Raw genomic sequence first — 20,434 nt, 5'->3', positions numbered from 1 at the left:
GGACCGGGGGAGCAGGACTCAGCAAAGGAGCCAGAGGTTTTGTCCTCAAATATTTTTTAATAAATAGACAAAATCCACTAGATTGATGCAGCAAACTAAGGTCAGAGGAGAGGGGAAACTAGGGAGGGAAGAGCCCCTGAGTCAGCAACACAACCTCCTCCCCAACCCTCTGGGCTTAAGGCACTTTCAGGGGGACAGGTCCTTGGGGTCCTGTTAAACAGGGTGAATGGGAGAGGGAGGGATCAGAGTCCCTCTTCCCACGTTTGCATCAGGACATCGCTGCCCTTCTCCCCTACTCCACAACCCCATTCCTGATTTACTGCCCTCATCACACACTGTTTTAAGGGAAGTTTTGGGGGATGTTCCTTGGGGGGGATGCCTATGCCCCTGAGGAAGCAGATCCTGTCACATCCTGATGGGGCACCAGCAACCCACTCTGCCCTCTTCATCCCAAGGAGCCATGTCGGGGGGAAAGGGTGGAGGGGACCCATGGGCCAGGCTGGGACCCAGGGAGCTAGGTGGTGCCTGACACGGGATGCCCATCGGAACCTGGCTCAGGGTGCCCATCAGCAGCCAGGATGGGGTGCGCATCGGGGCCCTCCCGCCGGGGGCTGCCCCAGTTGTTCCTCAGGATAGTGCCTGTCTTCTCCTCCTTGAACTGCTGCCGGTCTTCCCGCGGGATTTTCACCGCGTGGTACTGGGGCACAGTGGCCTCGGGGTACCGTGCCCGCTTGAAGAATCCCATCTGTAAGGACCCCAGGCCAGACATGAGGAGCCTGCAGGGCTGAGGCCCCTGGAGCAGATCCCAGCACAGCCCAGCCCCTTGCCTCCACCATCAGTGGGGGAGAAAGTACCAACCGCAGCAGAAAGGAGCTGGGCGGAACAGCATCCAGTGCGGCGCGTGGCCCCCACAGGTGCCACAATTAATGCCGGGCCCCCAGGTCCTCCCCCACGGCGAGAGAAAGACCAGGAGGGGCCAAAGGTGCAGGACCAAGGACATATCCCTTGGCTCCAGAAAGCGGGGGTTGAAGATGGAACAGCAGGACCGCTGACCCCACCCAAGCTTTTTTTAAGAGACCCAACAGCATGCCCCAGAACATAAACGAGATCTGAGACAAAAAAATGACTTCCTAGACCCCTGCATACTGGGAATGACTCCTCTCGAGCCTCGGACACACACCCCGTGTACTCAAACAGCATTTCCGTCGGGGCAGAGCCCTCCCAAGTCCATGAATATGGTGACCTTGCCCCGCCCTACATCATGAACACATTGGCCCTTCTATACCGAGGTGGAAATGTGCCCCTTGCACACTCACACTCAGGACCACCCGAGGCTCCTACATGCTCAGACCGCACGGCATGTCCTTGTACATTTGTCTCTGCACACTCATGCCCACAGAAAAGCCATGCATGGCACCTCCCTGCACCCCCACATGCTCATACTGCATGAGCCCGGCCACCCCTTTGTGCATGCCTCAGGTCGTGTGTCCTTATAATACCCCCCTTATAATTACCTCCCACCCCCGTTCCACACCACCCCCGTGCAATCTCATTTCCTCACCCTGGTCCCCTGAATGCTGGGGGCTCTACTCACACATACACACTCACACGCACACACACGTGCACACACACAACAATTACCCCACAGTCCCTGGGCCCCCAGCTTCCACGGCCGAGGGCTGCACAGCCAGATGGGCCCGGTGATAGTTGGTGGGAAAAGATGAACTTTGGCTGCTCCGATGGAAGAAGCCACACTGGGATGTCAAGGGCGGAGGGGAGCAAAAGAGGTGGAGGATGGGAAGACTCAGGAGGGGTGGGTGGGGGCCCTTATCTCCCCCTTCCAAGAAAGCAGGGAGCAGGGATTCTGGAGCCAGTTTCATGAAGTCCCCGAAGACGGGCCAGGTTCCCCACACTTTGGATGCTCAGCCAGAGGCCTGGTCCATTGATGACTCACATTTACCAAACAGTGCGCTTGGTCCGCACCTGGTCCGGGGAGGACTGGGGGCAGTTCTCCAGGGGGCCCCAAAGACATGCATGGTCCTCCATTGCCCAGATGTGGCATGTGGTGCAGGGTCTGACGATGGGTGGTGGATGCGATTCCCTGTACTGACATGTGCACGTGTGTGCTTTTTGGTGGAACCCCAGACACAAATGGGATTCTGTCTACACTGTGTTCGAAGACGGTTCCGTGTAGAGCCTGGTATGTGAAGGTTCTGAGTTCCGTGCTGGAGGCAGTCCCTGGAGGTTGTTCTCCACGCTGTTGTGTCTTCTTTACCACAGTTTCCTTCCCAGCCTTCCCTGCCATGCTCTCGTTAAATCAGCCCCCACTTCCCTGCCTCCATGGCTCTGCCTCCCATGGTCCCACCCACGCCATCTCCCACCTCCAGATCCCATCTTCTTCTAAGCCACCTGCTCTCAAGCTTTCTCACCTCTGAACTCCCACTGCACTCGCTGGCCCTAGCGCCTTCTGCCTGGTCCTTCCTACAAGGCTCACCTCCCCCACGAGACTATCAGACCCCGGAGGTCAGGATCTGCATCTGACTTCTCTCTGAAACTCCGGAGCCCGACAGAGTCCCTGGGACACACAAGCGTTCAGTGTCGATGGGCCAAATAAATGAGAGAGCGGGTGGGACAGAGGACCATCGCATGAAGGGCCTCCCGCCTGGCAGGGAGGCCCAGCCCCCACCAGCACCGCCTGCCCAAGCCTCACCTTCCACATGAGCAGCACCAGCAGAGCCAGCACCAGCAGCCCGGCCAGGACGGCCATGAGGATGACCCACCAGGGGACTCCTTCTGCCACCACAGCCACAGGGTCCAGGTAAACCATCACGGGGATCTGGGGAATGAAGGGTTAAGGGAACAAGGACTGGAGCAGAGGGAAAGAAGAGCTTCCCCACCCCAGCTTCGCCAGGCCTGCAGCTTACCACCGTGGAGGCATCTCTGAGCAGCAAGTTCTTGATAGAAGACTTCACGGTGATATTGGCTCGGACGATCACTTCCAGGGACTTCACAGCTGAGTACTCCTAAGGGAGCAGAGGACAGCCTTCTCCTCAATGCCCCCCGCGCCCCGCCCCAGCTCCTGAAATTCTAAGTGCCATGGTGCCCAATACAGAGGGCGTCTCTGCCTGCCTTGGGTTAAGAGTGTGCTCCACTTGGACAGGGAGAAGGCAGAAAGAGCAGCGAGTCCCAGAGGGACAGCCAGGGAGGAAGATGCCAGCCCCACCGCCACGGTGCCCTTACCTCCAAGAAGGTGCTGTTCCAGAGGCGGCCCCACACGTGCAGCACAGCGGCGCGGTCAAAGCTGTAGAGAGGGCAGCTGAATACCACGCAGTTGGCAGTGCCCCGGGCACAGTCCTAGGGACCGGGACAGGCAGGGCTCTGAGCCACTTGGCCCCAGCCCACTGAGCCTCCCCAGGGCCCAGCACCCTCACATATGCACTCACACGGACACAGAATCTGCCCAGAGACTTCACTTCGTCCGTCCATCCATGAGCTCCCACACCCTGGACCCCCTATTGCCCTTGCTCCTCACTCATATCTCTCCCATTTTCCTTAGCCGACCTCAAACTCACCTCCTCCAGGAAGTCCTCCCAAACTAACCCCATGGTCCAAAAGAGCAGCCTACCCCAAATCTGGCCTCTCTGGCCTTGAAATACATGGGGAGCAGGGAGGAGGTCTCTTATTTGACAGCAGCAGCTGTCAGTTTCCAGTTTTGTAGTTTCCCAGTTAATGTTTATGTTATATTACAACAGTCCCATTTACTGAGCATCTCCTAGCTGTAAGGTACTTATTAAAGCCATCCTGCAAGATGCATATTATTATCATCCTCATTTTCCAAACTAGGAAATTAAAGTTCAAAGAGGCCAGGTGCAGGGTGCCTGACTGGCTCAGTCCATAGAACATGTAACTCTTGACCTCAGGGTCATGAGTTCAAGCCCTTTGTTGGCCAAAGAAATTACTTAAAAAAAAAAAAAAAAAAGAGGGGCACCTGGCTGGCTCAGTCAGTGGAGCTTGAGACTCTTGATCTTGGGGTTGTGAGTTTGAGCCCCACGTTGGGTGTGGAGATTACTTAAAAATAAATTCTATAAAAAAAAAAAAAAAAGGGGGCGCCTGGGTGGCTCAGTTGGTTAAGCGACTGCCTTCGGCTCAGGTCATGATCCTGGAGTCCCAGGATCGAGTCCCGCATCGGGCTCCCTGCTCGGCGGGGAGTCTGCTTCTCCCTCTCCCACTCCCCGTTTGTGTTCCCTCTCTCGCTGTGTCTTTCTCTGTCAAATAAATAAATAAAATCTTTAAAAAAAAAAAAAAAAAAGGGCACCTGAGTGGCTCAGTTGGTTAAGCGACTGCCTTCGGCTCAGGTCATGATCCCGGAGTTCCGGGATCGAGTCCCACATCGGGCTCCCTGTTCGGCAGGGAGTCTGCTTCTCCCTCTAACCCTACCCCCTCTTGCGCTCTCTCTCTCACTCTCTCTCTCTAATAAATAAATAAAATCTTTAAAAAAAAAAAAAAAAAGGAGGCCAGGTGACCTTGCTCAGGCTGCACAGCTAGCAAGCTGGTAAGTGGTAGAACAGATACTTGAATCCAGGTCCATGTCGGGCAAAGCCACATTCCTATGCTAAGCCCAAACCCACTGAAGGAGGAGGAGGCTGTCCCAGGAGCTGCTGGGGCACCGGGGACTTAAGCCCTGCTCCTTTCAGGTCTCACCTACATCCGTTTGGCCCAATCCCACCTGATGATCTAGTTGCCTAAAAATTGTGTTATATTCACCACACATCATGTACAGGAGAAGGCCTTTGAGAGCATTTGAATTCTTTGAATCGTCTTTTAAATTTTGCCACTTTTGAGCAGCTCAAGAATCCGTGGCCAGTTTGTGTAAAGGCAATTTTAAGTGAAAAAATCAAAGTTCTTATTAGAAAGGGAGGTCTTTCAGGGGAAATCAGCCACATGGAGAAGGCAGGACGATACCCGTGACAGGGAACCTACCATGATGCAAGTTCACAGTACCCCCACGCGCCTTCGTGTTGCCTCCTGCCATGCTCTCCGGGAGCAGGGAAGCTGAGGGCCCCCACGAGAGACAGGGTGTGACAGTGGAGCTCCCTCCCAGACAGATGACGCCAGGCCCAGCCCATCTGTTCGCATCCCCCTGCCAACAGTCTCTTTGACTCCTTCTACCACCCAGCCTTCCACACCCAGGTCTCCACCTCCTTGCAGCGAGGCCAAATACCCCCCAGCCTGTCCCCTCCACACCCACTGGCAGCACCGTCCTACAAGGGAAGAGCACAGAGCGCGTGCTCATTGGCTCAATACATCCACTTAAAGAACCAAACTATGCCCAACAAGTAATTGATTGTGTGGCTAATTGGCTGCAGGTCAAGGGCACTGTTCTGGAGTGAATACTTGGTGGTCACAGGGGGACCCGTGGTGTCAGCAGCTGCTTCACGGGTGTGATATAAACTGTCTTGTCAACTCGCTCCAGGTGTGTGACCATCACGCCTGTCAACAGGCCAGCCTCCTGGACGCCCAGCACCCTAAAGCTCCCTGCCCCCCGCACCCCTTGTGACATCACCAACAGCCCCGCCCCTCATTCGAACTGTACCGTGTTTGCCCTGCCCTCACCAGGGTGATGTTTTTCTTCTTCTTAGCGGAGGACACCGGCCACCAGGACGTGCTGGGCTCCAGCTGCTCAGGATGCTCCTCTTGTTCCGGCTGCTCCAGTTCCCGTCGCCGTCTGTCCCTGCTGTCCACATCCTGGATGCGGGGAGTGGGAGCAGTGAGCGTCCCTCCCAACACAGCCATCCTGAGATGCCATCTCCTCCCCACTACCTTCCCCCTGGGCCCCCACAGCCTCCCACAGCCGCCATGACATCCTTCCCAAAGTCTAACCCCCCTCCACCCTGCCTCAGTGGCCCTGACCACCCTGCCTAAGCCTCACCAGCTGGAGGATGTTGGGCCTCGGGGAGCAGAGCCCCTTCTGCCCGGGCCCCTGCCCGCCCTCCAGCTCCACCCGCATGGGGTACAGCAGCCACTTCCCGTTGGCTATCTCATGGGGCCACATGATGTTGAGGAAGGCAGAGCCTAGGGTGTTCAGCGACTGGCCTTGGTTGGAGACCTGTGGGCAGAAGGGAGTGTGAAGGGAGGGTGCTCCGTTTCTGAGTGGGCCTTAAATCTGCAGAGACAGAGGGGACAAGGGCTGAGGGGAAGGCCTCAGGAAGCAGAATTTCAACAAAGACTTGGGATCCTAGACCCCACCAGGCAACATTCTCTGCCTACGCCAAAACCAGGAAGGCCTGGAGATGTCCCTGCGAGGCTGGGGAGGCCCCAGCCAAGCACGGGCAGAGTTTTAAGGAGAGACATCAGCCCTCCCCCACTGTCCCCATCCCCCAGCTAAAGCCCCTGGCAGAAAAGCTTCCCTGGACCCTCATGGTCTACCAGACCAGCAGGTGAGATGTCCACACAGGGATGACCAGGAAATGGTCAGCCGAGGCCCCAACAAAAACACCTGCCCACAATCAAGGTCCGCAGGAGCAAGGGGAGGCCTTGAACTCGCTGGATCATCATGCTACCATAGGGTGGAAGAACCACAGCCTTGGAACATGCCTCAGCCAGTCTCTGTGCCAAGAAGGGAGGGGCCTGACCAGGGGCCTTACCAGGACACTCACCGTGACCTCATACTTGACCTTGCTGCCTATATCCCGTTCAGACTTCATGGCGCTCTCACCCCGCACCACACCAGAGAAGAAGAGCTGCTGGGGAATGGCCAGCCTGGCATGGAAGGGTCAGAACGGGGCGGGGGGCTGAGGAGGCCTGGGGCCTGGCTGACTGGAGGGTCAGGAGGCAGAGCCCAGGCCAGGGCTTGGGAGTAATGCCCACCCCTCCAGCCAATGCGCCCATTTGGGCAGAGCTTACCCTGTGATGGACAGCGGCAGCTCAATGAAGACACGAGCTCGGACAGAGATCGGATAAAGCTCCTGCTCGCTGATCCTGGTGTGTGGGCAGGAGCACGCATGGGCAATGGGGCATGGGCGCCACCCCAAGGGCTCCGATGAAAACAGCAGAGCCCCATCCAGGTGGACATCAACCCAGCTGCCCCTACCCTCACCACCCCCAGCCCCCCCAGGCTCACGTGGCCAGGAGCAGTTCCACTTCCAGCTCTGTGGTCTCAATAGTGATCCCTGAGGTGCTAAGGATGAGGTAAAAGGTGACCTAGGCCAAGAGTGGAGAGCGATTAGAGTCAGGGAAGGCTAGGGGCTGGAGAAGGGCTCAGGGCTTAGAGAGGCACTCGGACAGGGATAAGGGCTGACATGCCAACCTGGGCACCTCTCTTCATGGGGTTCCCCAGCTCACACTCGACGTGGGAGGCATTCTCATTGGACAGGCAGAGCGGCTTCTCCTGCAGTGAGGAAAGGAGGAGAGGTCAGTCCGGGTTACCGGAGCCCCCGCCACCCCACCCCACCCTGCCTCAGGCCCTCACCGCGGGGTCCAGGGCGCGGACTCCTGAGTAGTGCAGAGAGGCAGGGAGGGTGACCAGAAGCTGGGCTTCGTGAGCATCATCCCCATCAGCCTGGGGCTGGGCTGGATCCGAGGGCAGGTTAGTGACCGTCAGCTCCAGGCCAATGACCGGCTGCCCACTCAGGGCAAACAGGGCTGTTGTCCCATCTGCATCCCTGGAGGTCAGATCCCACTCACACTCTAAATCTGAACATCTTCCTTTGCCTCTCCCTCTCCTGCCTGCTCCCCGCCCGGGGCATGCTGCCTGCCTCCACTCCCTGGTCTCCCCTCCCACTGGCTCCCCCACATCGGCCTCCATGCCAGTCCAAGCCTCAGGTCTTCCCACACTCAAGAGAACCAGACGGGGAGCTTGGAGACCGCTGTTCCGGTCCAAGCTCCCCTACTTCCTCACCTGGGGCAAGGAGCTTAACCTTTCTAGGCCCCCTGCTCTCCATCCACAAAGGAGCTAATAATAATGCCTACCTCACTGGGTTGGGGAGACTAAACAGTGCACTGCACATAAACTGTGTATTATTATACGTCCTGTGCAGGCATGTTATTCCTTGCCAGGAGAGTCTCTGTGGCCCCATCGCTGACCCTCATCTTCTGAATTATCAGCTTCCGCCCTCGGTCTGCAGGCTCAGCCCCGCCCCTCGGCCTGGCCCTCCTGAGAGGGATTCCTTCTCTTCCTTGAACTCTTGCCTTCCCACCCCACCTGCCCCCTCGCTCCCCCCTCACATGGGCAGAGGCTGGAACTCCGTGTCACTGACGCGGGCACAGAAGCGCGCATGGACCAGCTGCAGATTGCTCTGGCAGATCTTGTCTTCACCACAACCTTGCTTCAGGAAGTGGATCTAGGGAGAGATGTGAGGAGAGGGTCATTCCTAGGGGTGAGGCAGGAGGTGAATGTGTCGCCAAGGCACACAGTGGGGTGGAGTATCACAAGATTAGGCAACAGGGCTTCAACTCTCAGATCTGCTGCTTACTAGCGGTGTGATACTGAGCTGGTCACTGAACCACCCTGAGCTGTGTCCTCCTCAGTAAAACGAGCAGTGATGGTGCTGAGGTAGAGGCCAGAAGGTTAGCCCACAGCCAGACCACATCTCCGTAGCCTCCCTTGCGTGTAACTGATTCTGGATTTAGAATGTGAAGAGAAGTGAAGGGCATCACTTCCAGGCTGGCCAGGAGAGCCATACAAGGAGCTTCACGCTCCCCCTTCCAGCTGACAGGGATAGAGGTGACCTAAGGACCTTGGGGGCCACATCTGAGGATGACAGATTCCCATCAGCCTGGGCCCCTGAATGAACGCATAGAATGGAAGATCAGTGTCCCCTCTAACGAGGAACACATGATCACTTGAGCCATTTTCCATTTTGTGGTCTACTTGTCACAACACCAAGAGACATGGGGAACTGTTGGGGTAGCCTGTGAAAGAGTTTTGGAAGCTATGAATGCTTGTCACTGTGAGGGATGATGATCATTACTCCTTCCAGCTCCTTCTCCTGAGCTAAGCCAGAACCCATGCTCACCTCTGCCCGCTGGGTGCTGGGCTGGTGAGCACTGAGGATGGGGGCCACTGGGGGCAGCCCCTGGCCAGGAGCCTGTCGCCGGAGCCGTGGAGTCTGGAGATTGTAGGACAGAGTCACCACAATGACCCGAAGCTTGTCTTTGACATTCTCCTGGGAAGAGGAAGGATGGACGTGGATACTAGAACAATCCTCAGGCCCCAGCCAGACCTAGGACAGATTCTGAAACCTGGCAAGAAGCTTGCAGAGATGAGAGAGAGAGAGGTAGAAACCAGAGTGAGGGGGAGGGAGAGCGACGGGGGTGGAAAAGGGAGGAGACCAGGATCCAGGGCTTTTGAGGACCAGGTATGACAAGGGAACCTGCCATCTCCATCTCCAGGGAGGATAGAACTTGTACTCTGCACACAGAAGGCAGAAGGCACAAGAAGGCAGCAGGTGAAGAGGAGGTCAGCCCATAAGGGAGGCTTCCCAAAAGTTGAGATCAAAGAATGAGCTGTGAGCATGTTAGGGAAGAAGCTAAAAGGAATCAAAAAAAAGAAATCATGCAGTGACAATGACCCTCAGAGGCCAAGGGGTCAGGGCCCACCTGTAGCTGGAACATGGTGTCTCCACAGACTCGGTCATGCTGGTGCTTCAGCCACACGGTGCCTGAGGCCTGGTGCTTGGGGTCATCTGGGCCACGGCTCAGGAAGGTCACACGGGGGACCTGGCCCCGGAGCCTCCTGTCCGTGTCTCCATCTAACACATAATCCAGGGCTGTGGCATGTGGAGAGAAAAGAAGAGCCAGTGAGCTGGGGAACTGCTCTAATCTAACCCTATCTCTGAGATGCCCGTCTCTCTACCTCAGAGTGACCCACCCTGAAGCCCAATGGGGCAGGAAAGGGGAGGAGGACTTCACTCACCCACAATAGGGCTGTAGCTGCTGGGGGTTGCAATGTAGCTGAAACAGACCCTCAAGTCCACGCTGTGGGGGCAAGGGTAGCTCCTGAGCCAGGCCAGGCTGATGGGCCAATGCCTCACTCCTGCCCCCCAGCCCCAGCCCCCAGCCCCACACTGGGCAGAGAAAGGGAGAATGGGGAAAAGTGGGCCCTGAAATCTCCCTGCCTCCCCTTGGATCCCGCCTCACCAGACCGAGTGGCCAGCAGCACAGTTAGGCTGCTCTAGGTCGATGGCTCGGGGAGCAATGAAGACCTCGTGGGAGACATGAAGGACGGGTCTGGCCCTGGGGAATGGGGAGTCGAGCACAAGAAACATGAGACTCTGAGGCAGGGAAAGAGGGCAGCTGATCCCAGGCAGGGAGAGGCAGAGGCAGAGGAGAGGAAGGAGCTCACCTAAAAAGCACAGCAGTGTCGGCCAGGGAGCCGACCAGTAGGTCCGGGTAATGGTTCCCATCCACGTCCAGGCCACCCGAAAGGGAGTAGCCAAAGCTCTTTATACCCACGGCCTCACCCTCCAGCACCTGCAGGACCAGACCATCAGCTCCCCCACAGCATGACCCCCAGCTCTGCCCCCTGCCCTCTGCTGCCCCCCTAACTCCCCCCACACCCACTCCCCCCACACCTCATCCCAACGAACCCCCTCACCTGGGAAGGTTTGATGACAACCCCCAGGCTGCTCCCATGGTAGATAAAGACTTTCCCATCCCCATCAAAGGGAGCCCCCACAGCGATATCTGTGGGTACGAGAAAAAGGTAATCAGACTGGGGTGGGGCAGGGGGGGTAGTCATCCGGACCCCAACCTTCCCTCAGTCACTCAGTTCCATATAGTATGTTTTCTATTTTATTGAGAGGCTACTAAGTCCCAGGCATCTTACACACATCATTTTTAAGCCTCTTAGCTACTCTCTGCAGATATTACCAGCTCGGAAAGTTTACTTGACCCAAGTCACAAAGCTGGTAAATGGTAAAGCTCAGATGCCAGCCCAGGTTGCTTCTCTCCCAGAGCCGTCAGAAGGCCTCCCCCTGACCTCTGAGGCGCTTCCCCATCCCTGCCTCTGACCCTCCCTCCCCCGGGGCTTTCCGGTTCCCAATCACACCTGCAAAGCCATCTTGGTTGATGTCCCCCAAGACAGCCAGGCTGATCCCGAACATGGAGTCAGGAGAGCCACAGAGCCGGAGAGGGGAGACCCCAGCCCAGTGACCCCCCTGGTTCATGTACACATACACGGCACCCCCCAGCTCTTCTTGGCGCTCAAAGAAGTAAGGGGCACCCACTACCAGGTCTGCCCAGCTACGGAGAGAGGGAAACAGTCAGTGTGGCTCCCTCCCCAGCCACGGCAGTCAGAAAGATGCCGGAGGCCCGCCCAGCCTCCCCCAGGCTCCACTCCCCTGTGCCCATTCTCACCCATCATTGTTGAGATCAGCCACAGCCAGCGAGTAGCCAAAGCCAGAGGTCAGGCGCTCCCCAGACAGCACAACTTCGGGCACCAGGCGGCTGGCACTGTCTTTGCGCAGAATGACCACAGCGCCCTTGTGGTTGGCACGGGGGGCCCCTGCCACAAAGCTCAGCTCCTCTGCACGCACCAGACCCTTCCCCGAGTCAATGGAGAAACCTGGGGGGGTGACTTACCAGTGAGCCCTCTCCGAAAGACTCAGGAGCCTAGCTGCGTCCAGGCACCGCCTTCCCCCCACTCTGCCCCCTCCTCACAGGTCTGGAGCCAAAAGGTACAGGTGCCCTCCAGTTTATCACCACCACAGCTGGACTGCCCTGCCTCCCCCTCCAAAGGCCCGGCAGCCCTCCCACACCCAGAGACTAGAGTTTGGCACAAGAAGTGCAATGAGGTCAGCCTCAGGGACTGGGGAAGAAAGAGAAAGGCAATGGCTAGGAAGGTCAGCCAGCTGGGCAAGAGCCGAGCAGGGCATCATGCCTAAGGTCCCCAGGGAGCTGCTCTACCTTCTGCACACCCAGGAGGCCCCAGCCCCATCTAATGCACCTTCTTTGCCCCCCACTCCATCCCTGCTGGCAGGGAAGGGAAGTCTTCATGTGGATAGAGCGGAGAGAAGGGGGAGTGGGAAAGAATTTGATTCACCCAAACATCTCCCAGGCCTGGTTTCCTCCCCCTTTGCACAGGGCTGCAGATGAAACAATGAGAGGGACTTACCAACAAGGATAGACCTTTCTCTGGCATGTGTCCACTATCCATCCCTCAGAGAAAGTCCCACTAGAGCTCTACCCTCCTTTCCCAGTACAGCCTCAACCCACCTGGTTCTTCCTCCATGGAGAGCCCTGTTCACAGACCCCTAGGCCATCCCCCTCGGGGCATCTTCTCTGGCCTGGTCACTGGGCCTAGCTCTTCTTTGAAATTTGGGCCCAATATGTATTTCCCTGGGTATGTGTTGGTGAGGGCAGGGCAGGAGAGGAGGGGAGGCCAGGCCAAGCCCCCAGGGCCCAGGGGGACGTGGTGGGAGCTTACAAACCTAAGTAGCTATTCAGGGCCAAGTCTCCGGCTGGTCCTGGGAGCCGGTCAGCGGGGTCCAAAGTTTTATACACCAGCTGGTCAGGGTCAGAGCTATCAATGTTGGTCACAAAGAGCAACCCTGCGGGGGGCAGGTGGGGGGAAACACCAGGGAAGGGACATCCAGAGGAGGGGCCACAGAGTGGGGAGACAGAGCCAGACATAAAGGCAAGAAGAAGGAGGTAGAAGAGGAAGAGGGAGAAAAAGAATATGAGAGAGACAAAGAGACCAGAGAGATAAGAATCAGAGACAGAAAGACAGAGAGAGAAAGGGTGAGAGACAGAGACAGAGACAGAGACAGAGACAGAAGGATGGGAGCGTGGAGAGGGAGGACAAGAGAGAGGAGCAGAGGGTTAGAGCAGCTCTGGGCCAGGGAGGGGTCCCTACCAAAGTAGCTGTTGGCAGGGACCGGGATGAGGCGGGGGTCCTGCTCCTTCTCACCCCCCGCCTCGTAGGGCCCGTCGTCCAGGTGCGCCAGGTCCGCTGAGCCCTGCGCACAGAGCTCCACCCTGGCGGTGCCTGCAAGGACAGACCTGTTAGTGCCCGGGCCAGGGAGCAAGGAGCACCTCTCAGGCCAGACGCCAGTTAGACAGGCACACAGGGAAGCCCCTCCTCTCCTTCGCAGCCCTATCTCTACCCCTTCCCCAGCCCAAGCCGCCAGTCCCACAGACTTGCCGCCCCACTCACCGAGTGTCAGCTCAGCCCGCGGCAGCGTGCGGAGACGGGAAAGGGGGTGATGCCATGGGGCGGGCGCGCTGGAGCGAGCAGGCCCAGCCGTGCGTGTGGGGGCTCATGCCAGCATGGTGGGCAACATTCAGCCATTCGAAGGCGGGGAGACTCCCCCACTCGTGTGCGTGCTGGCATGATGGGGGTGGAGGACGCGGCAGAGCCCCAGGGCGACATGGCAGTGAACGTGTGGGCATGCTTGGCCACGTGCTGCCCCCAGTCCCATCTCTGAGGTAAGAGGACGTTTTGGTTCCCTTCTCCCCTCCCTGAGGAGTGACTCACCCTTCCAGTTATAGGTTCCCGGGGCCCCAAAGAGGAGGTAATGGCTGTCGGGGGAGAAGGCAGCAGCTGTACCCTGCTGGCAGAACCCAAATTGTTCGTGGCTCTGGGGGCGCCCCTCACAGAACTTCCATTCGCCACCGTCCAGCTCATCACGGATGGCCAGGTCTTGGCTTAGCACAAAGCAGCGACCAATCACATCCCTGGTCTCTAGGATCTGGTCTACTCGTTGCCGAGCCTCGTACCGGTGCGCGCAGGTCTGTGGGAGGAAGCGACACGGGGTCATCCGCCCCCCAGCCCCGTGTGGGCCGGTGACCTGCTGGAGCCACACAGCCCACGTGCAGACAAGCACGCAGACACACACACATTACTTGGGCACCACCACCCAGCCCAGCGCTAGGCGATATACACATACCTATCCCAGCTGCACTCACTTCCTTGCGCTGTTAGGAAGAAGCCTTGTTCCACATTCTGCCTGGGGACCCAGGCCCCACTAAGCCAGCACACAGCACCCCATATGTGCTTATCCCCGACAGGCCAAGCTGGTCCTGACTCTGGATCTTTGTAAGTGCCACCACTTGGCCTGCGAAGAACTTCCTCCTCTCTCCACTCTTGAAGCATTGCTTATTCTTGAAAGGCTGGCTGAACTCTACCCCGCACTGCCCCCGCGGGAGTCTTTTCTCTCCACTCTTCCTTTGGACTTTCACATACTGGGGACTGTACCGCTCCCTTAACATTAACCATATTCTGGGGCGCCTGGGTGGCTCAGTCGGTTAAGCATCTGCCTTCCGCTCAGGTCATGATCCCAGGGTCCTGGGATCCAGCCCCGCATCGGGCTCCCTGCTCAGCGGAGAGTCTGCTCCCCCTTCCCCCTGCTCATGCTCTCTCTCTCAATCTCTCAAATAAATAAAAATTTAAAAAATTCTTCAAAAACATTAACCATATTCTGCCCTACGGTGACTCCGATTATTAATTGTGTTTGCACATGTTAGTGATGATACAGAGAGAAACAGAGAACGACAGTCTCCAGAACTATCCAGTAGGCTTTGTGAGCCATGGACCAGGCTTTTTCCCATCTTTACATTTCCTCTCTCAGTAACTAGCACAATGCCTGATGCTTAAAAGGTTCTCAGTAAGAGTCTGACAAATGGATAGATGGATGCTTAGATGGTTTTAAATTTATAAGGACAGGCACCATGTCTTCTACCTTTGGTCCTGGGAATGAGGCCATCATACGACACGCCAACCTGTGTTCTATAAGCACACCTGTGCACACACACACACACACCCTGGCACACAGTCACAAGAAATGGTACTCACGACAATCTTGCCCCCAGGTCCCTGGCTCCGAACACTGACTCCCAACCACTGGTTCTCCTTGCTCTCCTTCTGCACGTCAGCTGGAGGCAGGATAGTGGAAATGAGGAGAGGGAAGAGGAGGCTGAGTCCTCTCCTCCCCTTCCTGTGCCATGCCCCCTCCCCAACCCTGCGGGGTCCTCACCTCCGCGGTCGATGTCCACTCTGTAGCAGTCAGTCTCTTCCAGGCTCAGGGGGCAAGCGAAGAGGCCTCCGGTGCGATTCGCCTGCTGCCCAGGCAGAGCCAGGGCCTGCGGAGCACCCACCAGCAGCCTGCACAATGGGGCAGGGGCCAGCTTTGGCAGCCAGAGTGCCGTGCCTCCCCAGCACTGCCCAGACCCGACCCCTCAGAACCAAGCAAATGTTGAAGAACTAAGGAGGAAGGCCAGAAGTCAGGTTCCCCGAGTCCTGGCAAGGGCAAATTAATACACTTGGCCATGCAATCATCACATTACATATGCACATACTCTCTGGATGAGGGCCAACGTGCACTCACACACACACACAGACACGCGCGTGCGCGCACATGCACATGCACACACACACGCGCGCGCGTGCACGCGCACGCCAAGCCAAGTGGCCTGGCCAGCGCAGCTAGTTTGAAAGAACCGCCTGTTCCCAGCACCTGTTCCTGACCAGGCCTTTCCTACCCACTTCCTGGCCCCATCCCCAAGCTCTGCCCTCCTCCCCAAACCCAGTCCCGTTGGAACCCTCCCAGAAATGCCAAGAATGCTGAGAGCAAAAGTAACAGGGGCCCAGACTGGCACCACGAGGTGGCCCAGGGACCAGCTTCAGAGGCCAAGCAAGGGGCTAGATATGGGCCTGTCCTTCATCACCCTTCATCAGGGACCCATCAGAGACCCCATCCTCCCAGCAACACTGCCAGCCCGGGATTCTATCTGTCACTCTAGCTGGCATGGAGGTAGGGGCAAGTTTCTCATCTGTCTCCCATCCTACCCCCATTTTCTGCCCATACCCTGAATCCCCTTTCCCATCCATCATCCCTCCCCTCCCCACATCCATGATTTTCCCCATTCCTCCCCCCCTCCCTGCCCCCACCCTGTCCTCTCTCCTACCTCCCCCTCAGACACTTTCCCAGCTACAACTTTCTTGGCAGGACAATTTTCCATGATCACAGCCAAGGCTTCTTCCCCAGGGGAGGACTGTGCTGGGAATGGAGGCTGCCTGGGTCCCCTGGGGCTGAACCCCAGGCCAGGAGTGAAGGAAGGGGTAAGGTGAGGTGACTGGCACCCAGCTGACTACAAGGATCTCTCTTCACAGAAGGAGAGACTCAAAAGTGGAGGCAGGGCAAACCCCGAGGCCTCTCTCCCGCACTCTTTTCCTCCATCTCCCTTGCTGGGGGACAGGGCCCGAAGCTGTTCAGGCAATATTGCAGACAGGCATCTACGGGGCACTGGGCCAGTTCTGAGGAGGAGGGGAGGGCACAGAGCCACTCTCCCTTCCCACAGCTCTGGTCTCTTAGCAGCTGTCGTCCCGCATCAGAGCCAGCGTCCAGACCAAGCAGGGGGCGGGGAGCGGCAAGGAAGAGGGCATGCGTTCGGCATTTATTAACAACTATGTACTGGGAACCTATCGCCTGCCAAGCCCCGTGTCAGGCACCGGTGAGACAGGCAGTAACATTATTCAGCACCTACTGTGGGTCAGGCCCTCGGCTAGATGCCAGGGATATGAGGAACTAACATTGGTCACCCTCTACCTAATGGTCCAGACATCAGGCTAGGCACTTTCATGCATGCTCTCATTTAAGCTTCATGACAATCCTATGTGAGGATTCTTTTCTTGTCTTTCGGATGAGGAAACCCACTGAGACGCGTTAAGCAGGATGCTGGAATTTAAATCCACATCTGCCTAATTCCAAAACCCATGCATCTTCCACCATACCAATGACAGGCCATCTCCAGAACACTGAGACAGACCACTCCAGAAAAAGAACAGAAGGAAGGGAAGGGGAGGGTACCCCGCACAGAAAAGGAAACCAGGTGGCATGGCCAACTTTCAGACAAGTCCGGAGTATCCCCCCACCTCCCAACTCAGAGATGGCCATATCTTGGAGGACTGGGGCTCTCTTATTCACAGCACATAGCTAAGCACCAAGAGAAGCTAATATCTCCCCTAGAGGTCTAGAGTAGGGAGGAGGGTGGAGGGAAGGGGTCCACATGGAGGAAAGAAGCTGGTCCGCATACATATGGCCAGCCTCACTCTCAGTGGGGACCAGACCAGCCCACCCGCCCTGGAACAAGAGTTCCCACATGCGGCCTCTCTAGTCCCTCCACCTCTGCGCCCACCACACACTTTTCTGGCTTCATCCCACCATCCCAAGCCACCCCAGGCCTCCGGACAGAACAAGAGCCTCCGCTGCAGCCACTGCAGGCAAAAGCAAGAACGTGTTGGCAGCTGGGGGCAGAGGGATTCCCCAGCAGCCTGGCTAAGTGGAAGCAAAGGAGTAGCCCACTACCACCGCACCTCTCAGTTCTGCACACACTCCAAGGCTCTGACCCAAGGCCTGCCCTCCCTGACTCTCAATCTGGGTGGCCCTCTGGGGAGGGTGGTTGGCCTGAAGGCTGACTCAACCAGGGAGATCCAGCCAAGCGTTTGGATCCAGGCTTGAAGTAAGGCACTGAAGCTATTCTCTAGCTCTGTGGAGCACGATACACGAATCACAGTGCTAACACTTTCACAGCACTCCCTCTGGGCCTCGCGCTATTCTAAGGGCTTTATATATACTAAGAACCCTTAAACCCCACAACTATCTGGTAGTACTACTGCTTAACTCCGTTTTACAGTTGAAAGATATAAATGAGGCTGAAGCCACAGAGCAAAGGTTAGATTTCAAAGTTTCATCCAGGGGCAAGATTGAAAGACATCAAAACAGGTGAGGCCTTTCGATCAGTGGATGCTGGTGAAGGCGACCTGCAACACACAAGCTAGGGACTGAGCAAGGCCCCTGGTCTCTCATGTGCCACCAGGCAGCAGAGCACCCCTTGCTGGAGCAAAAGCAGGGTTAGGCAGTCAGGTCCCCCTGGGAAAGCCCCCAGCTTGGCTCTCGGAGACCGAATCAGGGGCCACCTTCAGAGAGGAGGGGGAAATAACAAGAGACCAAGCTATTAAAAATAACCTAGAATTTGCCTGGAAATAGCTCAGAGAGTTCAGCATGTCCTAAAAAGGCCTCCAGTCCTGGAACTCTGGCTGATGGGGGAAGAAGGGAGGGAGGGAGACAGAGATGAGGTAGGAAGCAGATAGAAGGGCTGAAGAAGAGATGAAGTCAGTTGCTTTCTATCTCTTCCAAAGTTTGGGGGACCACTGACCATGCTCCCTGATGACAGGGATAATGGAAGAAAAAAGATTAGAGCTAGCCCCTCCTCCTCGAGCAGGGTAAGAGAAATGAGCTCCTGTCCCTACCCTCTGCCCCCAAGCCAATGGTATCAGGGAGAAGACAATCCCAGTGGACAGCATTGATCCCAGTAATGGACACTTAGTGTGGCTTAGGCACCAGCCTAGGAAAGAAAAGCCCCCTGGCAGGAGGGGGGTGGGAAGCTTTCTTCCCCTTGTCTCTCTTTTTAAAATCATACATGTAGCTGGAGCCAACAGCACAGGAAACATGACAGACACAGGCCCCACACATATGTGTCCATCTCCCATGAGTCCTGAACTGATTAGAAAATAACTAGAATTGTCCTCTGCCCCTCACTCCTGCCTGCTTTCCCCCAATGCTGAGATTCCTAGACCTGGAAATTTCCTGAGGAGGAGGAAGGAGAACAACCTGGCCAGCATCCCTCCTGGATATCTCTCTCTCTCGCTCGCTCGCTCTCTCTCTCGCTGCTGCTGCTGCTGCTGCTGCTGCTGCTGCTGCTGCTGCTACAACTTTTGGGGGCTCTGCTTCCTGTCATTCTATCATCAAACCATCTAGTACCGGCTGCCATACCCTCCCAGGTCCTCTTCCAACCTCCCCGTGGTCTTGAGCCACAGAATAGAATGGCAGGGCTCTCCTGGCCTCCAGTGTCCTGCTGTCTTCATCCCACCCCATGGCAATGCTCTGACGGGAAGTTATTTCTGGAGTCTACCCTCCATCCCTCCCATGGAGTCTTCATCCTCTCTGTCCTTTCCCTCTCCTCCTGCCCTAAGCAGAGACAAGATGTCCAGTCCCCCTTCCTGAGGGAATCCAGCCCTCTGAAGGAGGGGAGTCCCAGACCCTGGGACTGAGGCAAGGATGCAAGTTGGGGGAAACCTGCCAAGACAAGGGCCTCCCTCTCCAACTCATCCCCAAAGCAAGACCCTGGTTCTCAGGCCCTGAGGGTACGTCTCCGGACCCAGGACAGGTAAGGCAAGGTTGAAGTATGGGATATCTGTGGATACCCTGAATCGTCTTGGGGTTGGAAGACTGAGAGATGGGGTGGGGGGTTGGGGGGAAATCTGTGGCTCGGGCACGGGGACTCTGCGCGGGTGCAGTGACTCACCAGCTCTGGGGTCGGGGCTGCAACTGCCGGTGCAGAGCCACAGAGAAGCCGAAGAGGCTACCCGGCTCGCCCTCCTTGCGCAGGGCGCCCATCACGTCCAGATTGAAGGCGACAGCACCCGGGACGAGCAGTCCGGCCAGCAGGGAGCCAAGAAGGTAACAAATCCCGGGGGCGCCCCGAGGATCACGGCCTGAAGTCCCGGCCATGCGGCGAACCCTGGGCGCGCTCCGCACGAGCGCAAGAAAACTCGCTCCCTCCCGCAGCCCCTGGTCTCCCACGGCGGGTCTCTGGTCTCGAGTCTCGCACGTCTTTCAGGGCTCTCGCAATCTCTCTCCTCGCCACCCCTCTCCCGCCGCTCCACCGCCCCGTCCCCCCGCCGCTCCACCTCCTCGCTGCCCCGCTGCCCCAGCACCCGCTAGGACTGCAGCAGCCGCAGGCCAGGAGAGCGCTCCGGCTCCCGCCTCCTCCCCCAGGGGCAGCGCCCCGGCCCCGCCCTCGGCCCCGCCCCTCGCTCGCGCGGCAGGTGGAGGCTTCGCGGTGTCGCAAAGGGAGGTCCAGGCTGGCGACTCGGGGTGGGAACCGGCCTTGCTCGCCAGGATCCCCACCCGGGCTTTGGCCCCGCCCCCGCCTGCGCCCTCCTGCCCTTCCCCCCCCCACTCCTGCCCCAGCCCCCGAGTGGTGGGGGCGGTGCCTGGGGATGGGGAGGGAGAGACAAGTACAGATAGAAAGGGACCAAAAAGAGGAAGGAGGGTAAGAAATGAGAAGTGCTTGAGGCTAAAGGACAGTCTGGGAAGAGAGATGCAGACAGGGAGATGAAAGGGCAGGGTCCTGTGTGGTCTTTTGGTGCTCCCTTCTCTCCATGGTCACGTAGAGCGCCTAGCATGCTCTTCGAATCAAACCACATCCCGCCCCATCCCATCCCACCCCCCAGAGCCCGGCAGTGACAACGGCTATGCTAGCCACATGGTCAGCATTCAGGAGAACTGAGGAAAAGACACAGGCAGCAGGAGAGAGAGAAACTCAGCAGGTCTGGGAGGAGAGCAAAGGAGGCAGGTAGAAAGAAAACAGAGAAAAGAGATGGAGAAAGAAGGGCAAGAGTTTGATCAATAAGGAATGGTGGGGGCTGGGGGGG

General features: G+C 57.4%; 1 protein-coding gene across 4 annotated transcripts; it reads right to left on the bottom strand.

Moving 5' to 3' along the window:
* ITGA7 (integrin subunit alpha 7) lies at positions 1-19,675 on the bottom strand. Of its 4 annotated transcripts, XM_021687160.1 has the most exons (26): positions 19,303-19,675; positions 14,973-15,100; positions 14,792-14,871; positions 13,475-13,730; positions 12,854-12,985; positions 12,429-12,548; positions 11,356-11,563; positions 11,048-11,241; positions 10,595-10,683; positions 10,343-10,470; positions 10,138-10,233; positions 9,914-9,975; positions 9,598-9,767; positions 9,015-9,164; positions 8,224-8,339; positions 7,469-7,661; positions 7,307-7,387; positions 7,121-7,200; positions 6,904-6,978; positions 6,657-6,759; positions 5,930-6,106; positions 5,614-5,745; positions 3,241-3,354; positions 2,925-3,023; positions 2,711-2,836; positions 1-745 (listed from the first exon to the last, which is right to left on the bottom strand). In XM_021687160.1, exons 1-26 carry the CDS (start codon positions 19,506-19,508, stop codon positions 515-517), a joined length of 3,546 nt encoding a protein of 1,181 aa, XP_021542835.1. In that variant the 5' UTR covers positions 19,509-19,675; the 3' UTR covers positions 1-514. The 4 variants fall into 4 exon arrangements, with proteins under 4 accessions (XP_021542835.1, XP_021542836.1, XP_044770745.1 ...); XM_021687161.2 differs by lacking the exon at positions 12,429-12,548 and having other exon boundaries at positions 19,303-19,641; XM_044914810.1 differs by lacking the exon at positions 12,854-12,985 and having other exon boundaries at positions 19,303-19,641.
* Between the last annotated feature and the right edge of the window lie 759 nt (positions 19,676-20,434).

This window comes from Neomonachus schauinslandi, chromosome 5 (assembly GCF_002201575.2).
Source record: "Neomonachus schauinslandi chromosome 5, ASM220157v2, whole genome shotgun sequence".
Classification (NCBI taxonomy): Eukaryota; Metazoa; Chordata; class Mammalia; order Carnivora; family Phocidae; genus Neomonachus; species Neomonachus schauinslandi.
Note: the sequence above shows the minus strand (reverse complement) of the source record. Positions and strands in the feature narration are given on the sequence as shown.

Coding starts and splice junctions, on each gene's coding strand:
- ITGA7 (XM_021687160.1), bottom strand. CDS start 19,508: ATGGCCGGGACTTCAGGCCGTGATCCTCGGGGCGCCCCCGGGATTTGT. Junction 15,101..19,302: donor CAGCCCCGACCCCAGAGCTG/GTGAGTCACTGC, acceptor CCCATTGTGCAG/GCTGCTGGTGGGTGCTCCGC. Junction 13,731..14,791: donor GACCTGGGGGCAAGATTGTC/GTGAGTACCATT, acceptor TTCCTCCCACAG/ACCTGCGCGCACCGGTACGA.